The sequence below is a fragment of the Filicampus tigris genome, chromosome 19, assembly GCF_054856515.1.
Source record: "Filicampus tigris isolate MCC_2025a chromosome 19, RoL_Ftig_1.0, whole genome shotgun sequence".
NCBI lineage: Eukaryota > Metazoa > Chordata > Actinopteri > Syngnathiformes > Syngnathidae > Filicampus > Filicampus tigris.
The window spans coordinates 15,245,001-15,271,457 of NC_141235.1; the positions used below are offsets into that span (position 1 = coordinate 15,245,001).

The window sequence follows — 26,457 nt, forward strand, 5'->3', positions numbered from 1 at the left end:
GCCCTCTAGTGGTTCAACACATACCATGGATAATGCCACATGAGTCAGTACGACATTTAGAAACACGCCCAGCCTGATTTGTGTGTGTGTGATCTCTATATATGTAACCCCCCGGCGAAAGGTGAAAACCGCGAAGTAGAGGTTGATTTTACTATGTTTTTTTTTTTAATCTCATATTATATTCATTATTATTATTAAAATAAATATAATAAAATATAATATAATTATTTATTATTTGGGGGGTATTTACGCCTCTATTACGCCGTTGCGAACCCCCCAACATAGTTTCCACCCTTCTAAATAATTGTTACACAACAAATTTAACTTTAAAATGCAAAATGAATAGTAAATTCCAAGCTGCATTCTGTGAGAGGAATGTTCGCTGCAAGCCTGGCAGCGGATGATTATGACAGAACGCTGGTTGATAACTACGTTAAAGTTTTAATTTTTATCCAAAAAATTGGCTGACCTTAAATGTAATCCTGCGGTGAATTTTAGCCAAAGAAACAATAATGGTGTATTAATGCACTTTTATGGTCTTGTGTTGCAGCTAAATGTTATCTTGGTTAAACAGTTGTAAACCATTCAATCCACTCATGACACTCCCAGCTCCATATCTGTCAAGTTGTATGCTTTCGACGTAATTTGTACAGGTGGAAACACCTTTTCAAACATGTACGCCGTACATTGCGAATCTGTATGGCCAAACTTCGCTGCTACCGCCACTCTAGGACGGTCCACCTCTAATTTTAAATGGGCGTCCATTAGCGATTCCGACTGTAAACTGGCCGACTTTCACTAGCAATAATCTTATGAATAAGGATGGAGGGACGAGGACGGAAGGGTAACCGGACGAAGGACGGACCGGCTTCGCGCTTCAACTTTCGCGCCCTCAGTGCATTGCGGATCTTTCAGAAGCATTCATAAATTAAAAATGAAACAACACAGCCATATCGGGAGCTATATTGCAGAAAGACGCATTGTTTCAAAGATATGAGTTGACTCGGAGGCTTTGTACATACCCGCAGGCACTCATAAAAGGCGGTGACTGCTTCCCAGTGCGAGATCGACCAATGAGAGCACAAGTGGATTTACTTTTTCCACACACTGTACTGTATGTGAAATGACTGGGTGAGCATCATCGCAGCCTCTCACTAGTCTCGTCCACTATTCAAAGGTGCCGTTGATTTAGTCAGAGTCAAGCCGGATACTTTCTCCTCCATATTTGTCATGATGTGTTTACTCTAATAAAGTTTTGTTCAAATCGGATAGTACAGTACAACAGCTGTGTTTATAGTCGTGAGCGCAGTGCACTGAACACGACTTAAGACATCGCCAAATAAAGTGTGAAAGTGTTTGTTAGTTTTGTCTTAAGTTGTCTTAAAACAGCTTACCTTAACTACAATCCCGCGTTGCATTTTATCCAAAGGACTTTATTGAGGTTGTTGTGCAAAGATAAAGTTAATGCATGATCCCCCTCTGGTGGCTACGCTCTTCTTTGTTTTTAAATGAAGTAGAAGGCAACAAAGCGAAGACGAAGAAGCGGCCCGTTTTTACTTTCACGATGACGAGGACGACAAACATTTTAAAGTGCACTTTGCGGTTTTCACTTATCGTGTTCTGTCCCCCCATTAACCGCAATGAATGAGGGATCACTGTATATGCACGCATGCACATACATCTGGATTCTTAAAATATATACAGTAAATATATTGTGTGTGATTAGCAGTGAACAAATAAAAATATTTGAGTGAGTGGATTTTTGTGGAAAAAAAATAAACCAAATGAGTTCTTGCACTTGATTTTGTATGCTGTTCAACAGCTTTGCACCAGCTTGGAATTGTAATCTTTATTTATGAGAGACCTTTGCACTGGGGGGGAAAAAAAACAATCACAGTATGTTTATTTTGTTGTTTGCTTCAAAATGTAATTGTTGAAGACTGCATTTTTTTATACATACATTTCAGCATAAAATATATTATTTAGATACCGTGATGCACATTGGTTGAAAAAAATAAGGCATATGCACATATTTTGTCCATATTTAATTTTTTGTCATACATTTGAAGCAATGTGGCCCCCTATAAGCCCTGAGGAAACATTGTGAACCTCTTCATTATTAAGGTTGCGAATCCCTGATATATACTACTTATAGGGAGGTAACGATACACTCAAGCTCCGATTTGTGGTTCCCGATTTCAATTCAATAAGATTATATTTTTTTAATTTTTAACAAAATGAATGACAAATTTTAAAGGCAAAAGATGCTTTAATTTTAACATCTGCATTTTGTACGAGTTACAAACTAACATTTTTTTTTATCGCCTAAGGCCGGGTACATATGAAAGGATTTTTGAAATCTTAAAATATGTTTTATCTTTGGCAGACCTCACAGATAAAGATAAAAATGGGGCTTTTAACAGTTTGGGAATTTTAACAAATTGGATATGGGTGCTCCGATAATCTAAACATAGATCCCCACACACAAAGACTATATCGCGTAATCACACGTGATCTCACAAATACAAAGACGACCAAGCTCTGCCAGGTATGCACCGGTGGTTGCCGAATATTTCCGAAGAGGACCGGAAGCTGGAGCGTTGTATTTGTGATTGTGTTTGAAATGTGTGATTCATCAATCTGTGGGTCAGCACGGTGGTCGACTAGTTAACACGTCCGCCTCACAGTCCGGCTCTGGCCTCCCTGTATGGAGTTTGCATGTTCTCCCCGTACCTGCGTGGGTTTTCACCGGGTACTCCGGTTACCTCCCACATTCCAAAAACATGCATGGTAAGTTGATTGGACACTATAAATTGTCCCTAGATTGGCTGGCAACCAATTCAGGGTGTCCCCCGCCTACTGCCTGACGAATGCTGGGATAGGCTCCAGCACGCCCGCGACCCTTGTGAGGATAAGCGTTATAGATAATGGATCGATGGATGGCTCAATCTGTGGACTAGAATTGGTACGCATTCTGCGATAAAGTTTATAACATCCCTAGACCATGTGTAAATTATGATGGCTCAACCTTCAGGAAAAATAAGTCAAAACACTTATTTTACCCAAGAAGTACAATGAATTGAAACAGCTGTCATTTATAAAATCAATTATCATTTTTACGATAACTTTCAACGGCCATTTGCTAAATGAGTTGGCTAATGTCCTAATTAACTGTGAAGGACATTTCTCACCACTCATCCCCATTCTAATCTCATTATAATTATTATCATCATTCCCATCCCTCTTGACCTTCCAGTGTGTGTTTGTGATTATGTACTCTATGAATGAATCTGCCACTGTCTGTGTGTCTGCAGTTGTCACTCAATGAACAGATTGCGCGAGTATGTTGATCGCACACCCGGAAAAGCCATAGAGCCACTTATATTTCCTGGTTAATCCAATGCTTTAGCGTTTTCGTATCAAACAAGTACACACGCATGCTACAAAATTCCATTTCCTGACATTTACAGTTGACAACTGACTGTGAAAAAGATCAAAGCTAGCTAGCTGGTAGCTTCTGATAAGATTCAATCTAGCATCACCTCATCTGCTATGATAAACTGCTTCGAATTGGAGCTCATTTGGGCAAATTTACTCATAGGAGTTCGTCAAAGAGCGGGCATTAAAAGGTGATGAGTATTAAGTACTCCATATAGTAAATAGAAACAAATAATGTTTAAGTTTATTTTGTATCATGACAGTGAGATTTTCTTTTATGGAGATAGAGACTTATAAATACTTTTACCTTGGCCATGTTTTGTGAAGACACATGAAGCTATGCCGCTTACATCTTCTTTGCGGATACAGGGGAACCGCACCTGCAGCTTCACCCCTGGTAATGATATCACATGAAGGTCGCCTTGGTTTGTCAAAACCACCAGGCCACTCTCGCCATAGTCCTCTAATTGGCTGCTGCCGAACCATGCCACGCCAACCCGCCGTACTCTGGAGCCATCCATAGCTGTTAGCTTCAACTTCATCTTGGCACTCACTTTAGGAAGGGTGAATACCTGGACAAAAAAAGTACAATGCTGTATGCTGAGGCAATATTAACCAGTTGTTTCTATTTTACTTTCCTTTTCAGTTCTACAACAGGCTCTAATTTGAAACTTCTGTGAAAATAATAAAATTCCTCAAATTTCATATGTATCAGGTTGACATGATGCTGTCATGAAATAATTTCATTTCACAACTGTTTCAACTTTAGTGGAACGGTGTGAGAGATGTGTCATTACAGTCAATATTGCAAAATTTGGTAGAAATCCAATATCAAGTAAATACAGGGCAAGTATCTGCAATACAAACACCAATATGTTATGTGTGTTTTTGTGTGTGTTTGGATCTCACTTTGAACTGTTCCTCAGATGTAACAACAAGGTGATGGGGCCCCTGCATATCAGGCGAACGAGCAAGGTCATGGGCTACCTCCAGCGGGTCAGGGAGAGGAGCACCGTGACCATCCAATACTACAAGGCCAACAATAGGGGCACGATGCATGAGCTGGATTTCTTTTGCTACAGAAGAGTAAAGCAGCAGAAGAACACATAAAACGCAAATCAGACCATCCAGGATTTTGTGATATCGTGACCTTGACAACTATTTACTCAATTTTGCCTAATTACAGCAATTTACTGCCACGTCAACCAATTGCTGTAACATTTCTGTGAATCAGGCTGCTATAAGAATCGTCAGTTCCCACATTCCAGTTGTCACGAGTACATCAGAAACTAATTTCCTTCGTGTTTTAAAGATGCAAAAAAGGAGGCATGGGTTCCGCCACATCTCATTTGCCACCAAAAATAACAGCACACAAATGTGAAAATGAGCATTCAAACTTAGGTATCTGATTAAATATTAGGGGTGTAACGGCACGTTAAATTACGTTTTGGTTCGTTTTTTGGGAAACTTCGGTTCTGTATATATTCGGTACAAAAACAGATTTTTTTTTTTTTTAATATGTTCATTTTGAAAAGATGACAAGTAAACTGTACTTTCTTTTCGAAAAAATAAATAAAAGCAAAGCATTCGGGTGATATTCTAAGAAATTACAACAGAATAAAAAAATACACTAACAATAAAGATCTCTTAATTTTGTAAATTATTAAGACACTGAAATCTTTAAACACTCAGCAGCAAAAGCCTATGAAACATTTCAGTATTCAAGTTAAAGCCAAGTTGTCATTACAGTACATGTATACACTTTTTGTGATGAAAAAAAATACATACAACAACAGTTACATTTATTGCTAACTATATTAAAACTATTTTTATAATGTAAAAAATACAGTAACTTTAAAAAGTCTTTATGAAATTGTATACACTTTTTAGGCATTGAAATCTTTGAAAACGGTAACAAATTTGGTTATCTGTGTTGTGGTTGGATTTGTGTGTTGTTGATTGTGTTGTTTCCGAGGTTCATGAATGCCTCTTACGGAAAGTGAGTGGAGCAGCGGAGAAAGAAGAGCGCGAGCAGTTGTACTTGGATTGATAAAAACGTGATATTGAAACTACATCTGATGGCGTGTTCCTGGAAAATGCTACAATATGAAAATCTCACTATTCAAGTTTGACATTTTTGCTCCCTCGTCTAAGAAAATTCACAGTCGGATGATGCCGTGCATTTTAGACGTGCTACCTCCCGGCCATCTCATGTAGCAATGTCGGCACACAACGTTCTGACTTAACCACGTACCTTTCCCCATCTATGATTTTAACAGGACAGCCAAAATGTTCCCAAACAGGAGACAACAGTGTACGGGGGGACCTTTGAGCTCTGGCTCTTTTCTGGCTCTCACTGTTGTGCCGCCACTCTCCTCTACCGCATGCAACAGTCAATAATAGGACCCGTGCGTAAGCTCACGCTAAGTGGACCAAACCGAACATGCCATACCGAAACGCATCAGAATACACACGTAATGGTCTCGTAAGCCCGCGGAGGATGTTCCGGAATTCTTACGAGCCATAATGGCGGACGTCGCGGTCGCCGGAGCTTTTAATTGAGTAACGGCAGTGATATAGACGATGCGATTGTGGACTTTGAACCAGTAGAACCAGTCGAACATGATATATGGTTAAGATGTATGTTTGTAGACAATATCGATGTCTTTGTAACAGAAAAGAGGATGGCAATTACCGCTCGATTCTTCTTTAAATTAAAAAAAGTGCTTCTCTTGCACTGACACTTTATTTTTACCTTTTCGATTGAAAAAGTAAAAATTAATAAACTCTGTCTAAGCTCTCAAATTCTTTTGGAACTATGTTTCTGTCTGCTACAGTGGCAGAGATATTAATTATTTTGTAGGTGTTAAATTTCTGGGAAAGCTTCAGGTTTTCAAGGGTAATTCCCAAAGACGACCTTAGGTTTTGGGGAGCTGTTGAGCCAGGCGCTTTAGGCCTTAATGGGTTAACAGACCAAACCTCACAATTTGGTTTAATTTAATATTTTCCAATCTAAACCATTGGTCAGTCCACATGTGTGGGTGCTATTATGAATTAGTATCAGTTATTGACTAATCTAGTGTTGAAAATGGCTTGCTCTCTTTGATAAAGCAATGTCAATGGTTGGGCAAATGCTATTTTTGGGGTCTCCTTAAAAATGATGATTTTGGAGACCGCTTGAAATGTTTCACTTTCTGTGTCATTGCAGCCATTTGCCAAGATAAAAATAGAAAATAATTTTATTCCTCATTAATGGACACTCAGCACCCCATCTGGACAGAAAAAAACTGAAACGCAGAAATGTTTGCATATTTATTAAAAAAGAAAAACTGAAATTATATGGTCATAAGTATTCAGAACCTGTGCTCATTATTGAGTAGAAGCACCCTTTTGAGCTAATACAGCCAAGTTTTTCACACCTGAATTTGGGGATCCTCTGCCATTCTTTCTTGCAGATCCTCTCCAGTTCTGTCAGGTTGGATGGTGAACGTTGGTGGACAGCCATTTTCAGATCTCTCCAGAGATGATCAATTGGATTTAGGTGAGGGCTCTGGCTGGGACAATCAAGAACGGACACAGAATTGTTCCGAAGCCACTCCTTTGTTATTTTAGCTGTGTGCTTCGGGTCATTGTCCTGTTGAAAGGTGAACCTTCGGCCCATTCTGAGGTCCTGAGTACTCTGGAAGAGGTTTTCCTCCAGCATATCTCTGTACTTGGCCGCATTCATCTTTCCTTCAATTGCAACCAGCTGTCCTGTCCCTGCAGCTGAAAACACACCCAACACCATGTTTTGCTGTAGGGATTGTATTGGGCAGGTGATGAGCAATACCTGGCTTTCCCCACAAATCTTAGAATTAACACCAACAAGTTGACTCTTGGTCTCATCAGATCAGAGAATCTTATTTCTCATAGTCTGGGAGTTCTTCATGTATTTTTTGGGCAAACTCAAGCTTTCATGTGTCTTGCACTGAGGAAAGGCTTCCGTCGGGCCACTCTGCCATAAAACCCTGACTTGCTGATGGCTACAATGATAGTTGACTTTGTGGAACTTTCTTTCATCTCCCTACTGCATCTCTGAAGCTCAGACACAGTGATCTGTGGGTTCTTCTTTACCTCTCTCACCAAGGCTCTTCTCCCACAATTGCTCAGTTTGGATGGACAGCCAGATCTAGGGAGAATTGAGGTTATCCCAAACTTCTTCCATTTGAGGATTATGGAGGTCACTGTCTTCTTAGGAAATTTGAGTGCTGCAGAAATTCTTTTGTAACCTTGGCCAGATCTGTGCCTTGCCACAATTCAGTCTCCGATCACCTTGGACAGTTCCTTCGACCTCATGATTCTCATTTTCTCTGAAATGCAATGTGAGCTGTAAGGTTTTTCCTTTCCTAATCAAGTACAATTAGTTTAATTAAACACAGCTGGACTCAAATAAATGAGCAGACCCATCCCCAGGAGGATCAGAAGAAATGGCCAGCATGTGCGGTAAATATGAAGTTCGCTGCAAAGTGTCTGAATACTTATGTCTAAAGGTGGGCGATATATATCGTTATCGATATCATCATCAATCTTGCTTTCACGATGTGTAATTTTACATTATCTAGTATTAATAATGCCTCTAAAAGCATAACGACTCGAGTCAGTCGACGGCTGCAAAATATGACGAAATGCTGAAAAATCAGTGTGCATGACGGCAGAGGCGGAGGAAGTGATAATCATTCGCCGAATCATCGGGCACGACCCGGTCACGTGACTCTGTCCGCACTGCAGCGGAGCTGTTTCAAACATAGAGGAGTGTCGAGTGGGGATTATTGCGAGGCCCGAGTCCACGTCGTCCGTAGTAAATGGTAAATGGTTTTGGGGTTGACAAGACTGACGTCGGTGGGAATGAAATTGTTAGATGTGCCAAAACGGTCACTGTGAAGAGCAATTCTGTTCCACCACGAGCTGTATGGATTACGAGGAAAACTTGGCGACCGCGCAAGCACGCTAAACAAAAGCTTTAAACACACCCACTCAGAAAACAGCCATAACCAACAAATATATACGCACGCACACACTCAGTACTTTAGCGAGCAAGTCAAACGTGACATCCTGAATGATCGGTTAACATTCACTTTACACTCTTGTAGTCTGCATCATTCATAAATAGCCTGTATTACCGAGGCATGTTGCACAAACTACGGCTGCTTATTAGTGTGATGCCAAGATACACCCAAACATGAATAAAGTCTCAACTCTACATATCACAGCGATGAATGAGTGGGAAAATGAACTTTTCGGTAAATTGCAGTTTTGTTATTCAACTTTATTCTGAATACGGTGGCCAATGTATGAGAATGGGTGTTGTCATGACGTCTTTTTTTTTCTCTCACTGGGTGACACTTCACACGTCACATAAATAAATTTTTTCTCATTCTGATTGCTGTAGTTAACACTTTTTTCTCATTCTGATTGCTCTAGTAGTTGGCAGTGGTACACCAGTACTTACTGCAGCTCAAAATGTCGCATCATTATGTAATAACAGCAGAGACATTTAAATGACATAAATATTCTCAAAAATCAATATAAATCTATACATAATTTTTTGTTCTTTCTTGTAAAATATTGTCGTAGAATACCATTGTTTTGCAGAAGCTGTATTTGGCAATTTAAAAGATGTTGTTCACAAACGCTGTGTATCCACAATTGATCTGTGAAGCAAGTGCAGATTTAAAATATTTTTTGTAGAATATCGTCAAATTATCGTTAGTTTTTTTTTTAAATATCGAGATTTTTTTTTTTGCCCATATTGCCCACCCCTTCTTATGACCATATGATAATTCAGTTTTTCTTTTCATAAATCCACAAAAAATTCTATATTTCTGTTTTTTTTCTGTCAAGATGGGGTTCATGAGTGTACATTAACGAGAAATAAAATGAACATTTTTGGTTTGGACAAATGGTTGAAATGACACAGAAAGTGAACAAATTCAAGGGGTCTGAATACTTTCCATACACCCTGTACTCAGTGTATGTAAATGTCGGACCACAACGCTACATCTGTCCGGTGACTACAAAACCATTTTCTTGATTTGGTGTCTATTATTTATTTATTTATTTATGTTGTTGTTGTTTTTTCCACAGTGATCACTCTACTGTATAACATTATTGGGATCAATAAAGTATCTACATACATACCTACTTCGGTCCAGGAAAAGACTAGTACCCTTAACACCCTATCAATGGTAATTCAGAAATGGATGGCAATGTTGAAATATTTTATTGTCACTGTCCGATGAAAATGCTGTATTTATCATTTTCATGAAAAAGAACTTGGATTGTGTTATCCTAATTTATCTAAATATCACGATACGATAATATCATGAGATGAGACTCACAATATGATAATTATCATGATATCGTGGAGGGGTTGGTGATATATACAAAGATCACAATGCTGTATAAAAGCTCACGATATTGTGAAAAAAATAAGCTCATATTTAAAAAAATAGACTTGGCCAGTCATGCGCTCCTATTGGCGATTAGTGTGGATCGTAAACAGGTGGCATCAAATTAAACAGCACTGATAAATCAACCACCAGAGGGTGCTGGAACTGCACAAAGGAAAACAACTTGGGATTTTAAACAGATTTGCTGTTATTAATATCGTGACATAACAACAATATATCGTGGCAATTTTTATATCATGATATCACAATATTGTCGGTATTGTGACATCCCTATTAAACAACGATGCAAACATTTATTCTAACAGTGTTCGTAACGTAACAAGCATCTCTACTTTGGCAGACAGAAGTGATCTTCAAAACAAGTACTTGAGCATTAGACCCACTTTGTTTGGAAGATGAGTTAAGACAATAGGCTGAAGGAAAACCCTTTGCCAACACGTTTTCACTGTTTTAATCAAGCAACCTTGAATTCATAATGCTGAAAATAAAGTGCCTCATTAATGCAAGCAGTTCATAATCAGGTGGTTAAATTAACCACTACTCAATTATACTGATATACTGTATAATATTGGCTATTAAAATATTTATGTGTCTGGAACAAAAACAACCCGATTTTTAATTTACTATTTCTGGGGTGGAAAAACCTTTTGTTTTCAATTTTGTCATTTTGTTTATGTTTCAGCACGTCCACCGAACAGTGCACAGATCGTGGGTTCGAATCCGGCCCCGGCCTTCCTGTGTGGAGTTTGTATGTTCTCCCCGTGCCTGCGTGGGTTTTCTACAGGTACTCCGGTTTCCTCCCACATTCCAAAGACATACACGGTAGGTTAATTGGATACTCTAAATTGCCCCTCGATCTGATTGTGAGTGTGAATGTTTGTTTGTCTCTGTTGTGCCCTGCGACTGGCTGGCAACCAGTTCAGGGTGTACCCTACCTACTTACCTACTGCCCGAAGACAGCTGGGATAGGCATGAACGTGACCCTTGTGAGGATATGCGTATTGGATAATGGATGGATGGATGTTTGTTTCTTGGCCACTAGAATACAACAGAACTTCATTCTCACTGTCACAGGAACATTACTATAGCCAGGGGTGCACATAAAAATGTTTGGCATGGTTCTGAAATAAGCACCAAAGGTTGTTATTTGGTGTTCATTTTTTTCCTGACCCACCGACTTCATGGATGAACTTAAAGACTTACGGCACATCTGGGCACGTCTATCGTTATATGTGTAGATATGTCATATAATATACAGTAATTGATTTTTCTTTTTCCAGTCTTCAGTTTGTATTTCCTAATTCCAACAACATTATTACTATACCAGACCAACACAATGGCAGCTTATTAAAACAATACAACTCACTGTTTTATAAAAAGACAATAAATTCCTATTTAACACAACTGAGTTGCATGGCCCGTTCGAAAAAGTAATTGCCCACCTTTGACTTGCAGTAATTGTAACTTTGTGATCAGCTATTACTTCGCACCGTTCTCCAAGTCAACCATCCACATTCCACTCTCTCTTTTTGCCCTACGGACTGCTTTCGCCTAATACATTTTGACGGACCGTCGAAGCCGCGGAACAACCGTCTCGCCGAGGCAGCAGCCCTCTTGCACGCACTTGGGTCACAGTCTCACAGCGATTGTAAACATTAGGGAGCCAGCCCAGTCAAGTAAGGTGCCACAACCTTTTTTGTGCCGCGAGGGTCAACTTCAAAATAAAAACAAAACAAGTAATACTGTACTACAGTGGTCCCCCACCACCGGTCCGGAGCTACTTGTTAAAAATATAAAATAAAATTACCCCCCACCCTGTCAATTACCTTCCAAAGTGCAATTTAATTAGAGCTCGCTGGCTACATGATCAAGAATTGTTATATTACAGTGACCACCTGTGAGCTGTGAATATCAGCGAGTGATCAGACGAGGCAGAAATGTGCGTGACAGCAGCCAATCAGAGTCCAGCTTTTACTTATCTACATTGGTTGCCAAGTAAACAGTGGCAACGTTTCCATGGACAAAATTTCTTCAATCCGTCCGGAGTTCGGATTAAAATTATGATGCACTTTTCATGGACGCTAAAACTAGTGATGCAATTAGGATTAGCATCTTCATGCAGCACACTCTCGATCGGAAGACATTATTTTGACATGCGCAAATATACTTGAAGTAGTAGAAGAAGAAGAAGCTGTAGCGACATCCGTGCCAACAAAACATCTCTCCGTCTATTTCTACTTTAACGTTAGGATTATTTCAAATATTTTTCCCGTTTGCGCTGTTACGTCGATTTAACACTTCCTAATGGAGCTGCAAATGTACCAGTTCAGTCTTGCACCCGCCATGTCTTTTGCTTCTACTAGCTTCCGGGAATAACAGAAACACATATACTGACGTCACAGACGTGCGGTAAACACACGGTTTGTTCAGAAATTTCGGTATAACTGTTTTCATGCATGCCGATTGCATTAACAATCGACATAAACCGCCTCTCTCGTTCAGAATAAAATCTTGTGCTTGATCGGGTCAGAAAATTCCGAATGGGGTGTGTACATGAAGCATTTTTAATCTGATCAGGTATTTAATCCGAACAAATGTGTCGATGTAAACATACCCGATGACCTAACGCGCAGCTGAATGCGCAGCTGATGGCCAGCCATGACTTGAAAGAAAAGAACGAAAGATCCTCTTTCTGTTAATTTGACCTCTGCATTTGACCCATAACAACAAACACACATTGTTAGTGGCACCAAGTGGAGAGGAGAGGTGTTGCTTAAGCTCTCGGGAGCAGTTCAAGGGTATAGGTGTCTTGCTCAAAGACACTGCAGCCATGTGTCTGGGGATGGTCCTGAACTAGAGTCCACTCGGTGGTTGGTGACGAGTTTCACCACTCGGCCCGCATCATCTCCCCAATCCAAAACTATTTCGACAAGTTTGTTCCCCACCGTCGCAGTGTGGTAGTATCTCCAAATTGACGTGGAGTAAATGAAGCCATTGTGCAAGGTAAGTTTGGCAACACAACAATCATGTTGAATCATTTAAACAGGTATCCCCCAAGTAATGATGTGGAAAGCATGTTAATGCGACAGGAGTATGCACCGGCTGTATAGCAGTCTGCGGTATAGCAGCTACTAAGTAGCTGTGCATCCACTGGACCAAAGAAGCAATCAGTAGAATGTCATATTTTGATCATGTACCACCGCCAAAACTGGGACCCCACCCACTACCCCACCAAATATGATTGCCAGTCTGCGAAAAACAATTTGTTTGAACCTGTCTGTGGCAAAAAAAAAGGTTGGGGACCAATGCTGCTAACATGGATAGCAATGCCATACCTAGCTTTTTACTTTGATGATGGCTCTTGGAAGCAATCGTTGTGGCGGCTGTTTTGACTTGAATTGAGACTGGCCTGACCACAGTCAAGCTGACTGACTGACCGCAATATGCTTAAAGGTCAGGGTGCAAACATTGAAAACCTATCTGAAGCCCTCTCGAACCCCCTTTTCAATGCATAACTGTTATTAAAATGTGATTAGGTCGTTGGTAGACAGCAGTTTAATCACTAAATAGAATTCAGGATGTATCGTCTGCCGTTTCAATCTCGCGCCCCCTCATCTTCGACTTTTTACAGAGATGTGAAATCACAGTAGCCGGAGGATTCAGTGACTACTAATCATCACTTCCGGTTCCGGCGCCGCGCGAGTGGCAGGCCGCGCAAGTGGCAGCCCGCTACAGTAGCTCCGGCTCACCGGTGAGCCTTTTCGTGTGTTTTTGTTCCTTACTATTACTCTACCTCATACCTTTTTCATATAGTTGATAGTCGTATCTTGCGTAGCAATGGACATCCAAACTGCGGTATTCTTGCTGCTGCTGGTGGCTATTTTTTGCGCGATCGTGTCCGGCGACTTGGCTCGGAGCCACGCCCCCATTGTTTACAGCCGGAATCAGCTGTTAGCACTCCGTGCTAACCCTGCGCCGGCTCCCGGGGCGAGACCCGATATCCCCCGTGAGCTGAGGAGGAAGAGACGGGGATCTCGTGCGGGGGTTAAACGCCTGCAAAGGAGGAGACGATACCATCCCGTCCTCCCGTCTGTTATCATGGAGAATGTTAGATCGCTCCCCAACAAGATGGACGAGCTAGCGGCGAGAGGGACTTCGGGGAGGCTAGCCTGATGCTATTCACGGAGTCGTGGCTAACAGCGCTAACGCCGGACGCGACCGTTGAATAGGTCGGCTTCCAAATCATATGCGTGGACAGGACGCTGGAGAGTGGAAAGAGGAAAGGAGGAGGGCTGGCTGTGTTTGTGAACGATAGATGGTGGGCACATCACGATTAAGGAGCAGCTTTGCAGCAGGGATATTGAGCTGCTAGCTGTTGGCATGAGGCCATTCTACATCCTGCGAGAGTTTAGTCATGTGATCGCAGTGACCGTCTACATCCCCCCCGCTGCCAGCGGCGACACAGCCTGTGATGTCTTGACTGCAGCAGTGAGCAGGCTACAAACACAGCACCCAAATGCCCTGATACTCATCTCTGGTGACTTCAATCATGCCTCCCCTTCCTCCTCTCTGCCTTCATTCACACAGTATGTCACCTGCCACACCAGAGACAATAAAACACTGGATCTTTTCTATGCCAACATCAAGGAGGCATACACATCACTGCACCTCCCCCTGCTGGGCAAAGCTGATCAAAACCTAGTGGCTCTCCAGTCTGTGTACAAACCTCTGGTCCGCAGGCAGCCAGCTGTGACCCGCACGGTTCAGAGATGGTCTGGAGAGGCCGAGGAGGCCTTAAAGGACTGCTTCAGCACAACTGTGTGGGAAGTATTCAGCGATGCTCACGGGAAAGACATTAGTAGTCTATCGGACACTGTTACAGACTTTATAAATTTCTGCATGGAGAACACCATACCCACCAGGTGTTTCTCCAACAACAAACCCTGGATCACACCAGACATAAAAGCTCTCCTGAAGGAGAAGAGGAGGGCTTTTGCGTCAGGCAACATAGAGGAGCGGAAGACTGTGCAGCGCCAGCTGAGGAGGAGGATCAGAGAGGGGAAAAGGTCCTACAGGAAGAGGATGGAGGAGCAGCTGCTGCAGAATAACGCCAGGGGAGTCTGGAGGGGCCTGAAGACCATCTCAGGCCACGGACAACCCAAGACCCGGACTGGGGGGGACCTGCAGTGGGCAAATGAGCTGAACCTCTTTTTCAATAGGTTCGATCAGATGCCTGCCTCCACTCAGTCTCTCCTGCTGCAGCCTACACCTACTCCTCCTGCTGGACGTGTCACCCCCTTCCCCCTTTTCTCCACAGTCTCCAGCTCCCAGCTACAGCAGATAGCCACCACTCCCTCCTGCCCAGCCTTGGCCTTCACAACATCTCAGGTGAGGAACCAGCTGAAGAAGATGAAGGCGAGGAAGGCAGTAGGTCCAGATGGCATCAGCCCCCAGCTCCTCTAATCCTGAGCAGACCAGCTGTGTGGAATTGTCCAGCACATGTTCAACCTGAGCCTGAAGCTGTGCAGGGTCCCCCCGCTATAGAAAACATCCTGCCTGATCCCGGTGCCAGAGACCCCCCACCCGAAGGAGCTCAACAGCTTCAGACCAGTGGCGCTGACGTCTCACCTGATGAAGACCCTGGAGAGACTGGTCTTTGCCCACCTGCGCCCCCTGGTGAGCTCCTCAATGGACCCACTCCAGTTCGCATATCAGCCTGGCATCAGTGTGGATGATGCCATCATCTACCTCCTCCACACTTCACTCTCCCACCTGGAGAAGGCGGGGAGCACTGTGAGGATCATGTTCTTTGATTTCTCCAGTGCTTTCAACACCATCGAGCCCACCCTACTGGGAGACAAGCTGGAGCGGGCGGGGGTGGCCCACCACCTCACCACATGGATCCAGGACTACCTCACAAACCGGCCACAGTATGTGAGGACACAGGACTGTGTGTCTGACGTGCTCCTCTGTAGCACGGGGGCCCCACAGGGAACTGTCTTGGCTCCCTTCCTGTTCACCCTCTACACCTCGGACTTCAACTACAACACCCCTACCTGTCACCTGCAGAAGAATAAACTGGACTGGAGCGACAACACAGACACTCTCTATAGGAAGGGTCAGAGCAGACTCTTCCTACTCAGGAGACTAAGGTCTTTTGGGGTTCAGAGGACACTCCTCAGGAACTTTTATGACTCGGTGATTGCATCGGTCATCTTCCAGGGAGTGGTCACATGGGCAGGCGGCGTCTCGGCCCGGGACAAGAAGCGGCTGGACAGCTCTGTCCTGGGCTGCTCCCTGGACTCGGTCAGGGACAGGAGGATGTTGGCCAAGCTGTCATCAATGCTGGACAACCCGGTCCACCCCCTCCAGGGCACCCTAACAGCACTCCACAGCTCCTTCAGTGACAGACTGTTACACCCTCGCTGTGCAAAGGAGAGATTCCGCTGTTCCTTCTTGCCTGCTGCTGTCAGACTCTTTAACAAGAACATTGTGTAGTCTCTACAAACTGGCGGACATTAGTGCAATTGTGCAGTCCTGCACCTGAGCTCATATCGTGCAACACCCAATATTCCCCACTACTGTAATACCGTGCAATACTCAACATTCCCCACTACTGTTAGTCTAGTTTTATTTTTATCCAATGCTGTTCCTTACATTTCACTACAGCACTGCAGCACTGTCTCTTACTTAGAGTATTTTTCCTCTGTACTATGTACAGGCCAAAATGAGTGTTCCTCATACTTTTTATGTAGATATATGTTGGTGTGTATATACACGTTACTGCGTATATTTACATAGGTTTGATCCTGAATGTTTGCCGGCAATGTTATACATTAATGGCTACATTGTGCCGCCGTCCCTGTGTGACCTATATCTTTGCTGCTGTAACACTGAAAATTTCCCCACTGTGGGATCAATAAAGGCATTCTTATCTTATCTTATGAACGGTCTGATACGGTCTGTCGGCTCGTGTGTTTCAAAATCCTCTCATTAAAAAACATTGCTCGCCATTGAATGTGCTGTGTTTGTAGCGCATTGAAATTGTAGTCAATGGTAGCGTGAGCGGTTTAGCTATATCTACGTCACTTCCGGTGGCTAGAGCCACGATTACTCAAGCTTCCATAAGGTTGGGAAACACTCGGAATGAGTAAGTAAAACCTATTTTCTAATCGATCTGTGGTTGACAACTTGCAGGAGCTGACTTGTATGCATTATAAAACCTATTACCAATGAGAATATGAATTTCAACAGACTCTGATGTTTGCACCCTGACCTATAAAGCGCAAAAGCGCGATGTCAGACTTGAACTAAAACACAATATTCAATTTTCAGTGCTCATGCGCACAGGCACACCACTTAAGTGTACCCCTGACTGTAGCATAACTATAGTGCTGCAGAGTGGACGGACAACTAAAAGTCCATTGTATCCCAAATTCTAATTCCTCACCAGGGTGTGCAGTGATCAGCTCATCTGTCCTATGCTCGACAGAAGGAAGACGGAGTATGAATACATATACACAACCCCCATTGGTTCCTGCCCAAAGGGAAGGTGTGTTATGTGAACCTACAAGAAAAGAGGTGGGTATGAGAAGAGACATATTTGTTTTCGAATCACATGTTGAATGTGGTGACTCACTGTCTGAGAGGAAGGTGTCAGCAAAGTAAAGTATCCGCACCAGACCAGTGAATGAGTCATCTGATGAACGAGCCTCAATTTTCCTTTGGACAGGCGCCAACTCCATCTCAGCCAGTTCCGCCTCCAAACGAGCATTTGCCTCCTGGAGCTTTTTGGGAATGACAATAAAAACAATCCGAAAAACCGAAAATATTGAATATGTTAACACTGAGAATGAAACAGAAATGAGCAGAAGTAGAGGACTCGAGTCATATGACTTGGACTCGAGTCGACATTAGTCGATAATTATATGCCTGCAATTAGCTTGGCAAAAATTTTTGAAAATCTCGACTTGACTTTAATTTGGCATTCATGAGAGTCGACTTGATTTTTACTTGAACTCCATGACTTAACAAGTGATTCTGTTTAAATTTGGAAATCTATTTTTTAATATAGTGTGTCATTTGTCTTGGTGCGTGCCACCAATCCTGTCAACCCAGGCAACACCGGCTACCAGTATGCCCCGGCAGACAAGGGCAGAGGCTGACTCATTTAGCAAGTGTCACCATTTGGATTTTGATGAACCCGTGAAAAAGACAACAGCAACATGCAGGATTTGAAACTCAAGGATAAGAGAGACAACATCTATGACGGTGATTTTGATCTGCCAGAGGTAGGTAAGCCAGCATTGTGAACAATCAAGCTAAAATAGCCAGATTAGCTCAACAGTTTACCTCACCAATAGCTGGTCAAATATGAACTCAATTTCATGTCCATTTTGCATTTCATTGAGAAGACAATAAAGCGATAAATTAGATACCTTGGAGAGTGTAATCTTAACACTACACCATTAAAAAAGCAATTGTTATTTAAAGGAGAAATCAACCCAAACATATTTTTTTCAAGATATATTCCTAGCAAGACCACCAGTTGAAATACGGCATTCTGATTAATATTGCGTTTGTGGAATATGAATTAAGCAGCAAAATCCACCCCTCTTTAGCCATCTCAGGCGGTGGGCATTTTGTCACTTCTGCCAAAATGTTCTCTCGATATGTTTGGGTTGACTTCCCCTTTAAAGGGGAAATCAACCCAAACATATTTAAAGAGAAGTCAACCAAAAATATTTTTTTTCAAGAATATGTTCTATGCAAGCCCACTAGTTGAAACAAGGCATTCTGATAAATATTGTGTTTGTGGAATAAAAGTTAATCCACCTGTTTTTAGCTATCTCTGGGGGCGGCCATTTTTTCACTTCTGTCAACTGAAAATTACAGCACAACTGCTCAGGGTTCAGATAACGACCAATCACGGCTGACCTGTGTTCTGAAGGTGAGCCATGATTGGTCGTTACCTGAGCCCTGAGTAGTTGTGATGTCGTTTTCAGTCGACAGAAGTGACACTCATACAAATGTTTCTAAAATAAAAAAATTAGAAGAATGCATATTAAGTGTGTAGGTTCATTTTATTTATTTAATTTTTAGAGATGTCAATTTTTATGATCCATCAAAAATATTTTAGGGCGGCACGGTGGTCGACTGGTTAGCACGTCTGCCTTACAGTTCAGAGGTCGTGGGTTCGATCCCGGCTCCGGCCTCCCTGTGTGGAGTTTGCATGTTCTCCCCGTGCCTGTGTGGGTTTTCTCCGGGTACTCCGATTTCCTCCCACATTCCAAAAACATGCATGGTAAATTGATTGGACTCTTTAAATTGCCCCTAGGTGCGATTGTGAGTGGATGTTTGTCTCTGTGTGCCCTGCGATTGGCTGGCAACCAATTCAGGGTGTTCCCCGCCTACTGCCCGAAGACAGCTGGGATAGGCTCCAGCACGCCCCGTGACCCTTGTGTGGATAAGTAGTATCGATAATGGATGGATGGATGAAAAAATATTTTAGCACCCAATATATGCTGTGACTGACTGAGCAAGATTTTAGGACCTGACGAACGACAACTTTTTTGAACTAAAAAATGACTTGACTTGTTTGATTTTTTTTCCACAGTAACTTAGGACTTGCAACTTGCACACGTGACTTACTACCACCCTTGGAGATGAGATGATGATTTTGTTCTTTAAGATGCACATATAAATAGACCAGCACTTTGGATGGGAGCTTTTTCCAAGAGCAAAAATATTTATGACAAAAAAAAAAAAAAAAAAATTCAATAAACATTGTTTGTACCTCATTAATAACCTAAATTTGTAAACATGCTAAATGAACCATTACAAGATGCATCGCATATGTCGATTACACTTATTAAGCTAGCAGAAATATCACACCAAAAAGTTTTTAATTCTACCTTGGCAGCATTGTTGACATGTTTCCGCAGTGAGACTCTGCTGTGCCTGATTCGTCTAAAGGACTGACGGAGTGATTTTTTAATGCTTTTCACCCGAGACAGAGGACCCTCCATGGCCAGCTGGTCACTGGGGTTTAGAGTGCATCTAAAGAAAAAAACATTTTACCACATATAATAGACACCAACAAAAATACAGACAAGAGTAAAATGACAAAATTAAAAAATTGACATTTATACACACCCAGAGATCATGTAATGCGCGAAAAAACACACAAAAAAGGAGAATGTCAAAAATTGTCACATATCCAGGCTCCTAATATCACAGCTATCCCAGTATTGTCGTGCATGGTACGATAAAGCACGAATGTACTGTAATGGTAAATTATTGATGGCCTGATAGATACGGTTTTATATCTACTTTCAGCGCCCATCATTTTGATGACATGGGTTTTAAAATTCTAAACTTTTTTGAGTTGCCTAAGTGTTTCCTTACTTGATGAAGACATTGTTTTTCTGTTGGTAATCAAACAATCCAAAACCATGGCTGGTGCCATAAGCAACCAGCTTCCACTCTGAATGAAGACTAAGAGCGGTGACCACAGCAGGAGGCTGACATTGCACAATGGTGAAGGGCTGGAAGCCTGCCTCAAAAAGGACTGGCTCATCTCGAACATCTAGACGTGTGTGCCCCTAAAACAACAAAACCAAAAATATATATATATTATTTATATATACCTTGTGTATATATATTATCTATATGAGCCATTCTACCAAATTGGTTGAAATTGCTGTCCCACAATAAAAATCAAATTTTAAAAAACAATGAAGTGTTCAGGCCTTGCATATTTAGTAACATCTTGTTATGATCTATTTTATCACAAGACATTGATTGAGATACTATTAAACTGAAGGTATAAAAAGTCATCTTTTATACGTCACTTCGAATTGGGAGCTGGCTGTCCCAATCTCAAACTCCTAAATTTCAATTCATGAATGTGAGGGGGTTCAAAATAGTCCTCAATAATAATATGGCATAGCCGAAGGGTGCTGTGGTTTTCTTCCAATTTATTGATACATATAAAGATATAAAGTCCAAAAAACAGTTCTTACATAAAAAAAAATGTTGCTGTTCTCTGTTGTCCTCTCCTGGCTCACACCACCCTAATGACAGAGGATGGCCACCTTTTAAACTCCTAGGCCCCTCCCCTCAGCTAATTATCAATCAATCAATCACATTTTATTTATATAGCACTTTTCATACATAAAAATGCAACTCAAAGTGCTTTAAAACATTCAAAGCAAAACATAGAATTATCTTCAATCAAAAGAAAGGATAAATTATTTAAAAGTTGTTGAAAGCCAAACTAAAAAGGTGTGTCTTGAGCTTCCCAAAGTACCGTATTTTCTGGATTACAAGGCGGGTTTTTTTTTCATATTTTGGCTGTGGGTGCGACTACTACTTTGGAGCGACTTATGTGTGAAATTATTAACACATTATTACTGTCATGGCTTGTTAGTGCTGACTTGTATTTATGATGTTTTGTCTCCCTCTGCAGGCGCTTTAGCGTAATTCACTCTGTCTCGAATATTTCTGCTTTCTAACTTCTTATGAAATGCACCATATAAATAAAATTGTATTGAATTGTATTGTAAAGCGCCTGCAGAAGGAGACAAAACATCATGAATACAAGTCAGCACTAACAAGCCATGACAATTACCTGTCATTTCACATGTTACTGTAACCCACATAAAGAAACATAAGCTAAATCCTAAAAGCTATTAAAATGCATGAATAATGAATTCAAACGGTTAAAATAAGTAATTAAAATAGTATGATAAAAAGACAATTTGACTGTTAAGGCCTTGCTAGTTGAGTAAGCTATCTTATCCAAACAGCTAAACATTCACAAACTCCACTGACTCCAGGTGTGCAGCAAAGTTGCCTGTTTATATTTTGAAACTGCATAAGAAACAGAAAACACAATCAATCTATGCATTACATACACATGTATTTTCATAGACATGAACAAGATGATCCAATAATGTTCACCTTGTCTTCGTATTCGTTAAATGAGTTTCAAGTTTCTTTTGTTTCGACAATGATCTTATTTTTTTGTGAAGAGAAAACTCTCTTACCGTGCTGACAGTTTCGGCTGTCACTGCAGCCTTCCTCGGAGCTGTCACTGCTTCCACGTGACGTGTCCAGAGCAAAATAATAAAATACAATTTTATTTGTACAACGCATTTGCGGGGGGTTGGAGCGCAGCCTCGATCGGGTCGGGGAGCCTTATTTTGAAGATTCCCCCGACCCGATCAGATGTTTTTAGACACATCAAGTGGAAGCAGTGACAGCTCTGAGGAAGGCTGCAGTGACAGCCAAAACTGTCAGCATGGTAAGAGAGTTTTCTCTTCACAAAAAATAGGAAGATCATTGTCATCATTGTCGAAACAAAAGACACTTGAAACTCATGAACAAAATGAGCCTATGCTAACGATTAGCGATTGCGATTAGCATTAGCGATAGCTATTAATATGTTCAGTCAACAACCCACAATCATCCACATTTCAGCTCGTATATAAATGTGCCATGCTCGTTACACACAATTGTCTAAGTTACTTTCAGACGATGGTTGAACAAAAATGAACCACAAACAGGCAGACATGCTAACGATTAGCAACCGCGATTAGAATTAGCGATAGCGATTAGTATGTTCAGTCAACACAGTACAATCATCCACAATTCAGCTCCTATGTAAATGTTGCATGTTCATTACACACAATTGTCTAAGTTACATACAGACGATGGTTGAACAAGAATGAACCACAAACAGGCAGTTGCCTGCCTCTGGCTGGGGTATTGCATCATGCAGCCACACGTAAGAAGCCGAGCACAGAGGAGACGAAGACATAATTACGACTGAATACATAAATACTTTTGGAGACTTGGAAACATTCTACATGGCCGGGGATAAATAAAAGACTTATTTAATCGATGTATAACCGTTTTGGTGAGTTTAAAGTTATCTTACCGTAACTTTCTTGTATGCTACGTGTGTGAATGTTAGCTAAATGTTACCATCGTAGCTTGATGGAAATGATGTGTACTAAGCGTACAATTTCCTCCAAAAATACGACTTATACTCCAGTGCGACTTATATGTTTTTTCTCTTAATATGCATTTTATGGCTGGTGCGACTTGTACTCCGAGCGACTTATCGTACGGAAAATATGGTAACTGTTTTCCTCATCAAAACACATCCATATTACCAACAAAAATATTAACAATTTTAGAAAAACATAATCGTTCGACCAGTCATAACCCTGCGCCCTTAGACTACTCAAAAACAACAAAATAATTATTTGACTTAAAAACCCAGTATTCCGTTATGACGTCGCAATGACGTTACAGGGCGACGCCCCACGCATGACGCTATAAAACCCGAAAATAATGACAGTGCTCGGTTTGACAGTGGAGAGTTGTAAATGATAGGCGGATGTTGGAGAAAAATTTGTGGAACACGAGACAATGGAATTGAAAATGGCCCGATGGTGGCCACATCTCGCGCGCCCAAGCCCGATGGCCAACCAACAAAACATATGCGGACAAATGGAGTGGACGAACGGCTCGAGGTATGGGTGTGCGAATGTGCGTATGGGATTAGGTTGGCGACACTGTTCTCCGTGCAGCACCTAACGGAGCCACGCCGTCACAATGAAAATAAAATGTAGAAGATTTTTGCCAATTAAAAAAATATTTTACTTTAATAGAACTTTTTGGTTGTTTTTAAATGTATGGTGAAAGATTTACATTGATTTTGTAGATTTTTTTAAATTTAGAAGTTTTCATGTTAAAAAAAAACAGTCCCAACTTTGCATGTCACTACCGAAACGCAAAGAGTAATTGTCTGTAGGCAAGGCTTGGTTATAGCCATATCCCCAGAAATTTCACCAATAAGAGACATTGCCTTCATGTTCATCAATGGCCACATGGCAAGTAATTAGCTAACAGCATTAAGTATGTGCACTCCAAAGTCTGAAAATCAACATGTGGTTTTAAGGACCGTTGCTACCGAACACCTCATTTCTGCAATAAAATGAGCACTTTTGATTTTAATGCTAAATGTTGAGTTTTCTATCTCTGTACACATTCTCCAAACTGTGTGGTAACCACATATCATAAAACGGCACTACCAAATCAGTCACTACCGAAACATACAGAAAAGTTTCAGTTGTGACATAATGGTTTCAGAAGGAACAATTTGATGTTTATTTTTGAATAAAGTAAGTTTTAAATAATATAATACATAGATACATGTCATACATAGATCTTTATGATTTTAAAAAAAGGTTCTATTTCATGTTATCTTAATTTGAAAGGGAAAACACAGAAATGCCAAAAAGTCTAGCAGAGACAGAGTACAGGCAAAGGGTTAGAATTACCCAGAGAAATCCGAAGAATATTTAATTAAAAAAAGGGAAAGAAATAAGAGATGGAAGGAAGAAGGAAAGCTGAACTTCTACCAATGAATTATACAGCTGAGAGCAAAGGAAAGTCAGAAGAGCAAGGAGGAAAAGACAAGACCACCGGAAGTCTGTCTCTAAAAAAACAGAGAGAGAGGGAACTTGCATACAGGGAAATGTATGTTTCAAAAATGTTTGTCATTCCAATTAAATTTTCATTTGGAAGGTGGAACCACAGTTTTTCAATGATGAAGAGCCCTATGATGGACAGGTGACCGGTCCAGCGTGTACCCTGCTTTTGCCCTAAGTCGGCTTAGTTTAAGAGCCATATTGAAAAAGTATGTTTTTTTTGTTTGTTTTTAATTCATTATTATTATTTTCTTAAATATTATTTTGAGATGCACAATTTGTAAATTTATGAAAGAGGAAATATTAGTTTTGTATGATGTATGAAACCGTGTTAAATCACCCGAGTAACGCACGTGAGCTGTATTAGTTGATTACCGTATATATCGGTCATGTGACGTGTCGTTCATTCTCATTCAGAAGGTCGGGTGGTGGTCACACAGTTTTCTGACCGACAACGTTAGACAGATGAAAGAATCATCGAACATATGTTGACAAGTTGACTTTGATAGGAATAGACGAGGATTTAAAATAAGAAGATAAGAAGGCCTTTATTGATCCTACAATGCGGAAATTTTCAGTGTTACAGCAGCAAAGATATAGGTCACAGAGAGACGGCGGCATAATGTAGCCATTAATGTATAACATATAACGGCAAACATTCAGAATCAAACCTATGCAAATATACGCAGTAACCATATGTATATACAAATGTGTATACACACCAACATACATCTACGTATAAAGTATGAAGATACACTCATTTTAGCCTGGACATAGTACAGAGGAAAAATACTCTGACAGTGATAACGTGAAATATAAGGAACAGCATTGGATAAAAATAAAACTAGACTAACAGTAGTGGGGAATGTTGAGTATTGCACGGTATTACAGTAGTGGGGAATGTTGAGTATTGGACGATATAAACTCAGGTGCAGGACTGCACAATTGCACTAATCGCCGCCAATTTGTAGAGACTACACAATGTTCTTGTTAAAGAGTCTGACGGCAGCAGGCATGAAGGAGCGGCGGAATCTCTCCTTTGCACAGCGAGGGTGTAACAGTCTGTCACTCAAGGAGCTGTGGAGTGCTGTTAGGGTGCCCTGGAGGGGGTTGTCCAGCATTGATGACAGCCTGGCCATCATTCTCCTGTCCCCCATTGAGTCCGCAGAGTCCAGGGAGCAGCCCAGGACAGAGCCGGCCCTCCTGACCAGTTTGTCCAGCCGCTTCTCATCCCGGGCCGAGACGCCGCCTGCCCTGGTGACCACTTCCTGGAAAAAGACCGATGAAACCACCGAGTCATAAAACTTCTGAGGAGTGTCCCCTGAACCCCGAAAGACCTCAGTCTCCTGAATAGGAAGAGTCTGCTCTGACCCTTCCTATAGAGTGTCTGTGTTGTCGCTCCAGTCCAGTTTATTTTTCAGATGAACACCCAGGTACTTGTAAGTTGAGACTCTCTCAACATCTGTACCCCGGATATTCGCTGGTGCAGGTGCAGAGTAGATGGCGCCTACAGAAATCCACCACCATTTCTTTGGATTTCCCTGCATTGATCAGGAGGCGGTTCTGCTGGCACCAGTTCAAAAAACCCTGAGTAAATTCTCTGTACTCCCGATCATCTCCGCCTGTGTGAGGCCGACAATCGCAGAGTCGTCAGAGAACTTCTGCAGGTGACAGGTAGGGGTGCTGTAGTTGAAGTCCAAGGTGTAGAGGGTAAACAGGAAGGGAGCCAAGACAGTTCCCTGCGGGGCCCCCGTGCTTTAGAGGAGCACGTCAGACACACAGTCCTGTGTCCTCACATACTGTGGCCGATTTGTGAGGTAGTCGTGGACCCATGTGGTGAGGTGGTGGGCCACTCCCGCCCGCTCAAGCTTGTGTCCCAATAGGGTGAGCTGGATGGTGCTGAAAGCACTGGAGAAATCAAAGAACATGATCCTCACAGTGTTCCCCGCGTTCTCCAGGTGGGAGAGTGAAGTGTGGAGGAGGTAGATAATGGCATCACCCACACTGATGCCAGGCTGGTATGCAAACTGGAGTGGGTCAATTGAGGAGCTGACCAGGGGGCGCAG

The 26,457-nt window shown here is 41.7% G+C and overlaps 1 protein-coding gene across 5 annotated transcripts in view; it reads right to left on the minus strand.

The window, feature by feature from the left end:
- Positions 1–26,457, minus strand: part of llgl2 (LLGL scribble cell polarity complex component 2) — a 102,108-nt gene that overhangs the window by 8,118 nt on the left and 67,533 nt on the right. For 4 of the 5 annotated variants that reach the window (XR_015082394.1, XR_015082395.1, XM_086015680.1 and 1 more), the window contains 6 exons: positions 20,295–20,491; positions 19,802–19,946; positions 17,527–17,674; positions 17,338–17,454; positions 4,348–4,514; positions 3,746–4,010 (listed from right to left, as the gene is read on the minus strand). Coding sequence is in view for 2 of the 5 variants with exons in the window: in XM_086015680.1 (XP_085871806.1) it covers positions 3,746–4,010; positions 4,348–4,514; positions 17,338–17,454; positions 17,527–17,674; positions 19,802–19,946; positions 20,295–20,491 (1,039 nt within the window). In the remaining 3 variants the exon portion in view is untranslated. Of the gene's footprint in view, positions 1–3,745; positions 4,011–4,347; positions 4,515–6,857; positions 7,204–17,337; positions 17,455–17,526; positions 17,675–19,801; positions 19,947–20,294; positions 20,492–26,457 lie in introns of those variants that run through there. The other variant, XR_015082396.1, reaches the window with a different exon arrangement.